Source organism: Leptonychotes weddellii, chromosome 3 (assembly GCF_054177405.1).
Source record: "Leptonychotes weddellii isolate Sample4059 chromosome 3, ASM5417740v2, whole genome shotgun sequence".
NCBI lineage: Eukaryota > Metazoa > Chordata > Mammalia > Carnivora > Phocidae > Leptonychotes > Leptonychotes weddellii.
This window is the reverse complement of record NC_138371.1, coordinates 66,547,029-66,561,251: the sequence shown is the minus strand read 5'-3', so window position 1 is coordinate 66,561,251 and position 14,223 is coordinate 66,547,029. Positions and strand designations below refer to the sequence as shown.

Sequence of the window (14,223 nt, the reverse complement as noted above, 5' to 3'; positions counted from 1 at the left end):
TATGCACTGTTTTCCTAATTTTGTTTAGTTGTCTGCATTTTCTTGTACTTCACTAAACTCCCTTAAGAGGATTATTCTGAATTTCTTCTTCAAGAGTTCATAGATCTCCCTATCTTTAGGGCCAGTTATTAGAGTTTTATTAGTTTCTTTTGGTGGTGTCTTATTTATGTTATTCCTTATGTTGGTTTCTGTGCATTTTTGTAATGGAGCTTCTCTTGCAGACTTTATAGATTTGCTTTGGCAGAGACAGTTCTTCACCAGTCAGCTCAGTTTGGGTTTCTGAGTGTGTCTACTGGTAATGTCTTTGGGCAGGTGGGGCTTACTATTATGGCCTATTTTGGGGTGAGAGAACTATTCAAGCTCTGAGGACAGGGATGGGGGTGTGCCGTTGACTGAGAACATTTAAATAGGACTTCTGGCTTGGTTCCCTATACAAGTGAGGCTGTAGGATGGGCTCCACAGTTATTTGAATTCTCTGGTCAGGCTTACCAGATGGTTGGGACTGGATACATTATTCAGTAATAGATGGAGCTATGAATTAGCTTCCCTGCACTGTCAGGGCAGCAGGACAGGGCCCTGTACAGCTCCTTGTCTGGAGAACCAAATCTGTCCTGACTATGCACTGAATTCCCTGGTCAAATGAGGCCACCAGTTTACTTTGCAGATGAGGGAAGCCACAGGATGTTCAAGTGTCACTATATGCAGGGCTGTTGAATCATCTATGCAACTTCTCATGTGCTCTGGTTAGGTTCCCTGGTTGGACAGGCTAAAGGTTATATATAACAATAATCAGGGCTATGAATTAAATCCCCTTCCCTGACACAGTGGGAGAAGCAGCTCTAAAACTGTGTCTTATCTTAACTAAAGTCAACCCCCACCACAAGTTCCCTGGCTACTGCCTTTGCTCAGCAAACCATCAGCTCTGCTGCCCTTCTCTCAATTCGAATACCAGTAGGCCACACAGCTTTCAGGTGTTTTCACCAGCCCTTCTGGTCAGATGAGGCTGGAAGACACTTTCCACAGTAGATCGGCTGTGTCTTAGCTCCCTTGCCTGAATGTGAAGGAGGGGATGCTCCTGGCTGCACTCAAATGCCCAAACAGGCTCTCTAGTTGGGAAGGTCCAGGAGCTACCCTCTGACTTGTCTATGAATGAATCCTCCTGCCTGTGCATAGCACAGGAAGCTTCCATGCTCCGTACTGGCTTTGTTCTGGGGCTATCCACTCTGTCTACCCACCTCTCAAGTGTCACTGGACCACACAGCTTCCAGAAATTGTTACAATCCCTTTTGGTTAAATGCGGCTCTAAGGTACTTTCCATAGTGGGTGGGGCTGTGACTCAGTACCTTGACTGGACGTGGGTAAACCAGGCTCTAAGGTGGGCAAAACTATTTGAGGATCCAAATTAGGCAGATCTGTACCCACAACTTGGTACTGCTGATGAGCAAAACTGCTATTGTGATTACTCTTTGGACACTGTGGGTATGAACTCAGTTTGCCAAGATCTGTGTGCTGGTTGTTGTAAGCCCCACCCCTAACCTTCTCCATCACAGATCCCTAAGTAGCTGGGCCCCTGCAGATTCTTCTGCACTCCCTGATGTATGAGATCAGAGGAGGGGCTCCCACAACATGACCCACAATGCTAGAGGAGGCTGGTCATCCCCTCTGGCCTTTTTCCACTAGAGGAACTGGAGACTCAAGGGAAACCTCTCTGTGTGATGCTGCACTGTCCTGGAGGAGCAATGCATTGTCAATGTCTAGCCCCTTCTCATGCAGTCTGTTGTAGTCTCTGGTGCAGGGAGCAGCTTCAACCTCACCCCACATTCTAGGATTCTCCCAGTGGTGTCTTGTTCTTGAATAGATGTTAGTTGTTTAGATGAAGTCAGTATGATCTATGTTACCATCCTGGTGACATCACCTAGAAATTTTTACTTTTAAAAGACAGTTGAAACTAGAAAAATGAGCTTCTTGGACTACCATCCTACCTTTATGTCACCTGCTGATTAATATACTGAGAGTTAACTCTACATTCAGTCTCATATTAGAATGTTAGAATCAGTTAATAAGCTTATGTTAATGTCCATTTCTAAATTTTAATAACAAAATAAGGAACATTATGAATATTTTTAAATGATATGATCTTTGATTTCTTTTGGATAATTAAACCTCCCATATTACATTAATTTCTTAAATAATATTATTCAGAGGACTAAAATTAAAAATTCAGAAAACAAACTCTGAACCCCAGGTAATTTGGAGTCATTTTTACATAAAATATACTTTAACTATCTTCTCCTTCTGATGATTATAATATCCTGATAGTTACTTTACTCACTAGGTTTTATAGCTCCCTAGTTGGGATATTGCATCAGATTCCCCAAAAAAAGACCAATAATTAAAGGACAAACACCTCCTCAAATGTTTACTGCAACTTCACACTTCTAGGAATTAGTAATTGAGAGAACCACAAAACTGAGTGTGGGAAGTAGTTTAACAGATTGGACCTCACCCAGATGGGGATTCTTTGGCTTTAGTAGCAGGTGGTTCCTTTAAAAAGAGGATGTTTGCAAGTGAGAGGTTTAGGTGAGTGTATGTTAGAGCAGAGATCAAACTGGAGTTCAGAGTTTCAAAGACATATTTTCAAGGTCCAAGGCATCAGAGTTTTTATATTCCATATTCTCCATTTTATGAAAATGTAAAAAAGTGCCTTAAGCCTATTTTAGATAACCTGAATGTCATTGCATTACTGTGTTGCTGAGTGCTGCCATAGCGTTTTTGTAAGTTCACAATTCAGTTGGTCCCCAGTGATATATTACATAAATTTACAGTATTTATATCTTAAGTCATTTTAGTCTAAGTGGGATCCAGTTAGATCACTATCTCTCTTTTACACACACACACACACACACACACACACACACACCCCACTCCTTTAAGCAGTCAGGGGAGGTTTTCCAGGCAGCTCTGATCTTAAAGGTCCTTTTTCCCACTACTTACGTCCTCAAATCTATATCCCCCACCCTCTGCAATAGCAAAGCATTCACTGGAAATAAAAGGCAATCAGTCACAGGCATTTGAAGGAAATTGCACAGGACAGTTCTATATCCTGCAGTTCCTGCAGTGCACAAATGCATACAGTAGCAATTAAAAGCCTAAAAAAAAGAAAAAAATTAATAGAGAGTTGATGAACCTTATTGGAATCAATCAGGGCAAAAGGTTCATATACTAAGGCCTGAACTTTGATCAACTGTAGCAAAACTAATAACCTTTATTGGCATAAGAGGAGTCACACTAGGAAGCAATCAGACTAGCATGGGCCATCATGTGAGGATAGATACCCAAACTATGGTTTGCTGATACAGGACCAGGAAATAAGAGAAGAGGAGGTCTAGGCATGTATGAAGGCAAAGGCACTAACCTAAACTCCCTAAGTGATCAGTACCCACTGAGAAAGGCAGGAAAGTCACACTGTAATTATGTGTGTGTGTATGTACCTACGCAAATATATCCATTTGTAAATACTGCGTATATATGCATATATATTTAATTTACTATATGTAGTCATGATTAATTTAACTAATTGCAAACTCTATATAGTTCACTCCATTTTGTATTTTTAATTTTTCTCTATTAACCCTTTTGTTCTACTCATAAAGTTTGAAGCTAAAAGAAACCCTTCTTTTTCGTAAGAGGTTCTACTAACCTAACTAAGAATTGCATATTATCTTTGTGGTGGAGCAGGTAAACACATCCCTTTAAAAAGATACCCAGAGTGGCGCCTGGGTGGCTAAGTTGGTTAAGTGTCCAACTCTTGATCTCAGCTCAGACCTTGATCTTAGGGTCATGAGTTCAAACCTGGCATTGGGCTCCACGCTGGGTGTGGAGCCTACTTAAAATAGATAGATGATTGATAGATAGATATCAGAAAAGGGGCTGTTTGTTTGAGTAGGGTGACCTCTTACAATTGCATGAAGGACTGGGTATAATGTGTGTCACATTAAAGACACTTAGTACATACTTACTGAATAAATGAATACATATACATGGATGAATAATCATCCTAAATAGGACCTTTAGTGATCCCTTTGGGTTTATATACAATCTTACTGTCAATATATCTTACTGGGAGCTGATACAACTATTCTATGGTGGTGAGAAGTAAAGAGGAGATTTTCCTGAGCCTAGATGGGTGGGTTTGGTCCAGTGGTGGAAGTATTAGGAATGCCAAGTTCCTAAGTAGTTTTATCAGCCTGCTTCCTGCCAAGAGAATTTTGGGGGGTCCATGAGCCTCCTTTCACTTCATATTCACTCTTTCCCTTTCAGTCTAAGCTGGCAGTGTTTCTGATAAAATTTTCTCAAGAACCAAGTGAGCCTTTGCAGATTTTATGGGGATTCACTCCATTAGACAAAAGCCACACACCCACAGGTCTTTTTGAGATAATCCTTTCTCTGTCTCTTAGTTTTCTATTGAGGTGGCTGAGCAAAATTGCCCTTAAACTTCGCAGGGGCTTTCTAGCTTGAGATCTATGAGAAACACCCTTAATCTCTTGGAAGGGTCTTTTATATGACTGAATACTCTGACCCTGTGATCTTTTCAAGGCTATAACAAAGGACTGTATAGTCACACTTTCAGCCTTTTCTCTATGGCATGATGGTGGCAATAATCTCTTAACTCTGGAGTCTTTTGCCATTTAGATAGGTTGAGAATTTCCCAAAGCATCAAATCTCTCCTTTTTGCTGTAAGTAGCAAAAAACCCTAGTGACATGTTCAACACTTCAGAAATCTTCTTAGCTCATCACATATGAAGTTCATTACTCAGGAATGTTTTCCACCCAACTGCAGCACAGAATTAATTCCTTAGGCTTCCTGTCACCACTTAACAGTGACCCTTTCTCCAGTTTTGAAGAATATGTTCATCACTTCCTTTTGAGACTCAGCAGCCACATCTTCAACATCCTCTACTAAATCAGTTCAAGGCATTCTAGTCTTTTTTCTATCATGTGCCTAAAATTCTTCTTGCTTCTTCCCACTTCCCAATTCCAAAGCCACTTCCACATTTTCAGGTATTTGTTACAGCAACAATTCACTTCTAAATACCAAAAACTGTACTAGTTTTTTAATTGCTGTGTGACAAATTACCACAAATTTAGCAGCTTAAAACAACACTTACTTATGAGCTCAGACTCCTATAAATCAGAAGTCCAGCATGGTGTCCCTGGACTCTCTGCCCATGACATCACAAGAATGAAGTCAAGGTGCCGAGAAAACTGAGTTCTCACCTGGAAGCTTTAGAGGAAAATATGCTTCCAAGCTCATTCTTGTTTTGGCAGAATTCAGTTCCTTACAGTTGTAGGACTACAGGTTACAGGTTCCCATTTCTCTTCTGGCTGTCAGCCAGGGCCACTCTCAGCTGCTAGAGTCCACCCACATCCCTTGCCATGTGACCTCCTCAATCTCCAAGCCAAAATATTCAGTCATGTCCTTTTCATGCTTTAAATCTCTGATGACCCCTCTTGTGACAAGCCAAAGAAAACTCTATTTTTAAAGGGCTCATGGGATTAGGTCAAGTCCTTCCAGGTAATCTCTCTTTCTCAAGGTTGTCTGTGCCATATAATAAAATCTAACCCACGGTAGTTACGATCCTGGTGATTATATAGGGCATGTATCCCAGGAGGGCAGGAAATCTTGGGGCCCATCTTAGAAGCCTGCCTATCACAGGTGTGATTCATTGTCCCCTTTAAGTCCCAACAATCCTGAAGAAGTAGAGTTTATAGTCTGGGGATTTATTTTTTATCATTCTTCAGTATCTACCTACCCCCCCCCCCCAATTCTTAGCTCTTTAGATCAGTATATTATTAGATTAAGAAACACTGGGGAAGGAATTTCATGGTAAATTGCTCTCATAAGAACCCACAGATTCCCACACTGAGAAAATAGCTTTGATCTGAATTGAGAAGATACTCTGGGTTCCCTCCTAAGCACAGAGCTTGAATCTTCTGGGAAGCAGTACTGGTCTAGCCCTCTAGCCTGCATTCTTTTATGATAGCCTACCCTCTTTTATTTTAGACTGTTTCTGCTGCCCCTGGTTATCTGTAGGATGAATGTAATTCTGAGTATTTGCCACATCACCTGAGGTCAAGGGGGACAACATAAGTGCCAAGGTTCTACTGATGCCTGGGTCTATTGATATTTACTGATAAGATGTCACTTGAGGCTAAGAGATCACAAACGATAGATTTCTCCCCAGAAACATCTCAGAGGTAAGGCTGAAGGTCACATGGATGGTGGGCCATGGCTGGTGGAGTTATTCTGACTTTCCTGATGATGCTTCCTGTCCCTCAGGTGTACAATGTGGGGGCTTCAATGCTAGATTAGGAACTTGTAAAATTGGGAGAGAAATGTATATGCTAGAGCAAGGAAGGAATATGTCTCCTTTTAATGTGAGCCTTGCTTGAAATCTCTATTTTGGGAGTGAGGCTGAAACTATCCTTGCTTTGATCCCATAGAACTCCAGGCATCAAGCAGCAAAAAACCTCCTAAAACGCCATGATGCAGAGTAGTTTTTATGTTATTCAAGCCACCCAAAATGCTACATCTAGTGAAAGGGTGGTACTGGGACCAATATTACATATCAGGCATTTTAAGGTTCACCTAGCACAGTAATTTTGTTTCTTACAATAGCTCCTAGGGATAGTTTATGGAAAGACATTATTCTTTGATTTTATCATGACAATAATATCAAAAGTGGAGAGATGCTTCTGAAATATTACCATTATCACCTAACAGCCTATGAATCAAAACTTACCTTGAGTCTTGAGATGAAACTATGAAAACTGAATATTATGTTCAACTCAAGTTTTAAAGCACAGAAGAAAAAGTGATCTAATAATTTAAAGGTCAATTTGAAAAGAGTTGGGCACCTACCAGGGTAAACTTTGGGATACAAATTAAAATGTTATTCCAGCAAAAAGACAGTGTCATTCCCTAAAAGACAAACTGCTGAGAAGAAGAATTAGGAGAAAGATGATCTGTTATTCAGAAATCCTCAGGTGGGGTTTTATACACGGAACAGTTTCTCTATCTCTATGGCTGCTAGCTTATGAGAAGAGAAATCCAGGCAGGTGAAACAGTAGATGAGGAAAAACAGAGCACCAGCTAACAAAGCAATCAGTCTCAAGTCAGAGGGAGCTTCTGACCTGAGTAACTATAGGAGGGTTTTGTGAAACTGCTGTTAAACACTAAAGAACTAAAATTTGTCTCCAGCATAGAAAATAGTTAGAACAAAGAGAGTCTGGATTCGTAGTATATATATAAAGGTAGGCAGAACTTTGGTCAGTTTGTCTGAGTTGACATAGAAATCTCCTTTCCTACTTTAAACACATAGAAATTTTGGACAAACTATAACACAACAGCACACAAACACACACAATATCCCAGTGTTGAAGATAAAGATGGAACTCAAAGTCAGAGCAGTAAAATGGAGCCAAAGCCAAAGGGCTCTTGGACAGAACTGGGCCTGAGGCAGGCCTGAGGAGCTGGTGGTTGGGTCTTTAAGATTAGCTGTGAGACTTGTGTATATGGGAGCTGGAATCATGCCACTTAAAAAGAGTAAGAAGTCCTATAGGACTTGTCCATACACAAAATGGGAACGAGACACACCAGGACCACTCCCCAGAAAAGTGATAAGGGAGATAACTTTCTGCTTGGGACCAGAGGAGGAAAGGGGTCACCAGCAGAACCCAGGCAGGTGCTGTGCATGAGTGCTAAGTCAGCACCGTCTGCAAGCTCACAGAACAGGTCCCAAATCTCACAGTCAATACACACACTGGTCCTGGGCCAGTAAAATGTATAGGCCCCTAAGCAGAAGCGAACAAAAACTCTCTGTAAAAATGCTCTCACTGTCAGGTCATGGTTCACAAAGGAAAGCACAGTTCACAAAGGAAAAGAGTTTAATAACTTTCATTACTTGATCATTTTAAATTTCCATGAAACCGTAGACACTACAGACCAAATTTAAAGGCAGATGACCAATGAAAGAAAAAATAACTGACAAAAAGAAATAGTATCCAGAATTTATAAAGAACTTTTACAGATTAATAAAGAAAAATAGACAAACAAAAGTACTCATAAGCAATTCACAGAGGAAGAAAATGGCCCAAATAAACATGAGGGGATTTTTCAATCTCCCAAGTGATCGGGAGAATCCAATTTAAAACACCGAGATACTGTTCACATTCATCAGATTGGCAAAAGTCAAAAAGAAGATTTATAATATCTTATAAACTAAAAACAAAAAACCTTATGAAATTGAGAGCATACAAACTCTACCAGACTGTAATTCTGCTCCTTGTGTACTGTGGAGAGAGCTGGGCACACACGCCCAGTCGGCATGTACAAGGCGGCCGCGCAAGCACAGCTGCAAGAACAGAACCTCAGAAACGTAAATGTCAACCACTAAGAGAAGGGATGCATGGCAGCCTCCCGTGAAACAGTGTACATCAGTGAAAAGGGGCGGGCTCCACCTCTGTTTATTAATATAGCTATATCTCAAAAGTTTAAGGTTAAATGCTGAAGTACATGCTGCAGAATGATACAGTCTGAAAGTATTCATGAAAAAATTTAAAAGTCACGAACTACATATTAAAAGATGTTAAAAGCAGGGCGCCTGGGTGGCTCAGTCGGGTAAGCATCTGCCTTTGGCTCAGGTCATGATCCCGGGGTCCTTGGATCGAGCCCCTTGATGGACTCCCTGCTCAGCAGTGAGTCTGCTTCTCCCTCACTCTCTGCCTCTCTCTCCGGCTTTGCTCTCAGAGTCCTGGGATGGAGCCCCACATCAGGCTTCCTGTTCAGCGGGGAGCCTGCTTCTCCCTCTCCCTCTGTCACTCCCCCTGCTTGTGCTCTCTCGCTCTCTCTGTCAAGTCAATAAATAAAATCTTAAAAAAAAAAAAAGATGTTAAAAGCAATTGATGGCCTGTAAAGATAGGAATAAAATTTATGATCAAGACTGACTTTGAGGAGGTAAGAAGGAAAATGGTTCTGAGTACATCTTCAAGAGAGGGCTTCAACTTTATGTGTAAAATAAAATAAATCTGTGAAAGAATAAAAAAACATTAACAGTTTCAATGCTAGGTGATGAATACTAATGTGTTTGTTTACACCACAAAAACTGATAAAATAAACAAAAATATCTAAATAAAGATGCCAGATATATTTTTAAAATCCCATCTCAAATTCGGTTTTTTCCTTCCACAGAATATCAGCAATCATTTTGAAGCTGTTAATAAGTGTTGTGATTAATTTTTTGAAAAGTGGGAAGCAAATGTTTGCTCAAAAGTAGAGTGATGAATTTGTGTCAGCAAATGAAAAACAATCTAACAAATAATAAGCCAAGAAGTAAATTCTTTAAAGGGCCTTCTGGTATTGCATGAGTTGCTCTGACCTCGGTACAAAGTATTTTACCAGCAAACACCTCTTTTGACACTCAATTGCTACACTGCAGTCAACCAAAATGTTACCCTGGTATCCTCTTGTCCTTGCATGTTCCTACTTAGAACAAGACTTAACAAGTCATAAACCCTAACTTTTCTTTCCCTACAGCATTCCTTCTAATCACAAGTACCTGTGCTCATGCAGGTCAATAAAGTGGATTCTCCTCCATGTCCAATCTTTGAAGCTTAAATGAATTCAAGCAAGACTCCACTAGAACCTTACGAATCTTTCTAAGAACTGCCTATGATGATTCCATGCCAAACACCAAGATCGATCAAAGCTCAACCAGACAACTAAGCATTCATTCAAACATTCACAGTAATAGCAGAATTCATACTTTCTTTTTCTTCTCTGCTCTTTGTAACAATTCCTTCTCCTTCCATAGCTTCTCTTTCTCCTTCTCCTTTTCTCTTCTCTTGGCAGAAATTTCCATTTCCAGTCTTGCTACCTCTTCCTGGTGGGCTCGCCATTGAAGAACCTGAAAAAAATGGAAATTCATTCCAATAACTATACCCAGTCAAGTGATTTTACAGACCACAATAAGACTAGGTTCCATATCAAGCAGGTGTCAAAGTTTTTCCAAATACACATTAAAATTCTGAGTGCACATGGGTGTGTGACATGTGCATGATGTGTATGTAAGATGTGTGTGTGTGCTGTGTGTGTGTGTGTGTGTGTGTGCGTATTAGTGTTAAAAAGAGAAAACAACTTTAAAATCATCTCATTCAGGGATTCTTCACTTAGATTCATGGACTGAGATCCTAGAGTCTGTGAATTGACTTCAAAGAATCTATGAATTCTCATAAATATAATGTAAAAATTTCTCTGTTTTTGCACAGGTGTGTTTTTCTGAAACAACTGTTCCAGTTTCTGGTCAACAGTTTTCAAAAATTCTCAAATGATCCTAAGATCCTAAAAAGTTTAAGAACCACTGATAGATTTCATCCTTCTTATTTTATAAGTGAGGAAAATGAGCCTGAATGAAGATGAAAAAAAAAATTTAAGACATTTAAAAGAACTTTCTGGATACTGATCAGTATTATTGGTAGAAGCATAACTGGTACTGCACTTCTAAAGGACACTGGACAATATGTAAATAAATATGTATCAATATAAAATATGCATAGCCTTTGACCCACAACTGCATTTTGGGGAAGTTATTCAAAGAAGACAATCAATTGGATAAGTGCGCAAAAATGTATCCACAGGAGTGTTCACTGTAGTGCTGCTTAAACAGAAAAGTTAGAAAGAGTCTAAATGTCTGGCAACAGGAGATAGCTTAAATTAATTATGGTACGTTCATGCAATGACTGCCATTGAAAAAGAATGGTCTATACCTATATTCATCGACATAAAAAATGTCCACAACATATTATTAGATGCAAAAAAGCAGGTGCAAAACTACATTAATAGTATGGTCTCCTTAACATAAAATATCATCTATGTATCTATACATAGAAAAAGACTTAGAAGGAGTTTTACCAAAATAATAATACCGGTTATCTCTGAATAACATCATTTCATGAAATTCAAAAAATTTTTTCTTTAAGCCTTTCTGTGCTGAGTGACATTTTTACAATAAATATGTGTTATCTTTGTAGGCAGCAAACCAATGAAACTAACAAAATAGAAACAAACATTTACATGTTCCACATACACTAAGAAAACTAAGAAAGCGAAAGAAGGAAGGTGGAGAAGTGTGCAGAATTCTTTTCAGAAAAGGAAGGAACTAGCATTTCCAATTTAATACCTCATATCTTATGTTTGATATAAGCATGACTCATTATGGTAAACTAGCATTTCCAATTTAATACCTTGTATCTCACATGTTTGATATAAGCATGACTCATTATGGTAATACATAAGATGAGAATAGAATAAATAAAATGTCCTAAAATATAATGAATTAAAGTGACTAAATAATTAAGCTCTTTTTGCATTTTCTTTTTTTTTCTGTATCAGTGTTTTATTTATTTATTTATTTATTTATTTTTTATTTTTTTAAAGTTTCTACTTTTTTATTATTATTATGTTATGGTAATCCCATACATCACATCATTAGTTTTTGATGTAATGTTCCATGATTCACTGTTTGCGTATAACACCCAGTGCTCCATTCAATACGTGCCCTCTTTAATACCCATCACCAGGCTAATCCATCCCCCCACCCCCCTCCCCTCTAGAAACCTCAGTTTGTTTCTCAGAGTCCATAGTCTCTCATGGTTCATCTCCCCCTCCGAATTAATTCCCCCCCCTTCATTTTTCCCTTCCTACTATCTTCTTTTTTTTTTTTTTTAACATATAATGTATTATTTGTGTCAGAGGTACAGGTCTGTGATCCATCAGTCTTATTAAAAGTTTGTTTTCTAAAAATATACTTTCTCCTAGTTATCAAAATAACTAAGGAGGGGCACCTGGGTGGCTCAGTTGGTTAAGTGCCCAACTCTTGATTTCAGCTCAGGTCATGGTCTCAGGGTTGTGAGATGGAGCCCTGAGTGGGGCTCCATGCTCAGCAAGGAGTCTGTTTTTCTCCCCCACCCCATGCCCCTCCCCCTACTCACATGTGCTCTCTCTCTCTCTCTCAAATAAAGAAATAAATCTTAAAAAAAAAAATAACCAAGGAAATTCAGACTCTTGGTTTTCAGACACACCTAGGTTTCCCCACCTGCTGCTTGTCCTGGCCATTATATTTACTTTCCTTTTTGGAAGCCCATTCCTAGAATAAGATCACATGCCTTCCATCCTGATCTCCTACTCCCAAACCATTCCTTCCTGTAAACCATCTTCCATCTGTAACATACTGTGTTAAAATCAAGTGTCCTGTCAAGTGTTGCTAGTGATGGTGGTACATCATGTTGACCTTGTTGACCATCTCTTTCCGATTAAAGCTTTTTCCTTCCTTAAGGTCTTTACTATTTGTATGTGTACCCAAAATACAATATTTTCAAAATTAAACTCAACATTTTTAACTTTGCCACAGCTTCACAAGCCCTGTGCACCTGCCTCTTTTTTCAAACATCCTGATTTATTCTGTGGAATATCTCTGTAGTTTGCATTTTTATTATTGCATGCACCTATCAAAACGACTAATTCTTTACATTTTACATTTGACTTGGGCAATCTTATATTTCTTAAGATCAGATGAGTTTTACTTATGACAAATCAATTTCTAAAGTACTGGATTTCCCTAGGCCACTTCACTGTAGTTTCCTAGTTCACCCAGTCTATCTGCCAAATGTATTGAGAAAAATGCCAGAGTTCATGGGGTGATGCCAATTTATTCCAATAGGACCTAAGTAACTTAGTTTTCTTACTCACAATCAATGCCCCATTTTAACTTAACTAACATATAATCTCTACATAGATTTTTCTTCATGTGCCTTTCCGTATGTGGCCATTCTTGTTCTTAGCCTCATGGTTTGGTCCAAACTGTTCTCCCACCTGTAACACCCTCCATTTCCCCCTATTTCATAGAAGGCTCTTTGGACCAGTATATGTCCCACTTCTTTCATGAAACATTCTTCAGTCCATGATCATTTCTCTTTTCTTATTTCACTTACCATACCATAGCTATTCTCTAATCATTTTGAGCATAGTGTTTAATTTTTATTTACAGGAGGGTCCATCATATGTATTTTGTCTTCCTCTTACACCATTTAGCAGAGTACCAGCACATCATAGATGCCCCTTCTATTTAATTTAATTTACCAAAACAAACCTTTTTAAACAAAACCTAATAAATGAAGGGCGCCTGGGTGGCTCAGTTGGTTAAGCCACTGCCTTCGGCTCAGGTCATGATCCTGGAGTCCCGGGATCGAGTCCCGCATTGGGCTCCCTGCTCGGCGGGGAGTCTGCTTCTCCCTCTGACCCTCCCCCCGCTCATGTGCTCTCTCTCTCTCAAATAAATAAATAAAATCTTTAAAAAAAAAAAAAAACCTAATAAATGAAGAAATAAAAGTATTAGAATATACCATTTTATAACATCTAATGAAATAATAAGTCCTTGTTTATGATCATCAATGGCTACTAAACACTTCATGTTAATAGCAGATGGGAAACTTTATAATGGAAGAATCAGGCTGGCAACAACTGAACACACTGAACAATGTTAACATCACAGAGAAACAAACAGACATTTTGGCCTCCTGATGGAAATATACAGCATTCCTATGAAGTATTCTTGACAAAAAATAAAAATGATATCATCAGATCTCTAGACCTATCTATCAGGTTACAGGAAATTCAGCTAATGGAGAAATATATTAAACAACTGTATGGGGATGCAATCAACGAAACTGAAATTTGAAAAACTTTAAAGGACTTTAACAAATTACAAAAAAAAGAAGGAGAATTATGGATAAAGAGATTTAAGAAACATATCAATCAAATGCAATATGTAGATTATATTTGGTTTTGATGTGAATAAACTAAATGTAAAAATTACAAAGCAAAAATATTTTGATATTGATTAGTTGATACTATTAAGGAAATATTGTTGAAGTTTTTAGGTATGATTATAATATAGTTATGCTTTTTAATTTTTATGTATTTATTATTTTTTAAAAGATTTATCCATTTATTTTAGAGAGAAAGGGGAGAGTGGCAAAGGGAGAGGGAGAAGGAAAGAAGAAGACTCATTGCTGAGTGAAGATTCTGATGCGGGCCCAACCCCATGACTCCGAGATCATGACCTAAGCTGAAATCAAGTCAGACACTCAACTGACTGAGCCACCCAA

At 38.8% G+C, this 14,223-nt stretch overlaps 1 protein-coding gene across 13 annotated transcripts in view; it reads right to left on the bottom strand.

Annotated features, from left to right (window-relative positions):
• The window catches only part of CCDC148 (coiled-coil domain containing 148), a 173,134-nt gene that overhangs the window by 19,177 nt on the left and 139,734 nt on the right, over positions 1–14,223 (bottom strand). For all 13 annotated transcript variants that reach the window (XM_081814400.1, XM_081814410.1, XM_081814401.1 and 10 more), the window contains one exon: positions 9,825–9,965. In XM_081814400.1, coding sequence (XP_081670526.1) covers positions 9,825–9,965 — 141 coding nt within the window. The remainder of the gene's footprint in view (positions 1–9,824; positions 9,966–14,223) is intronic.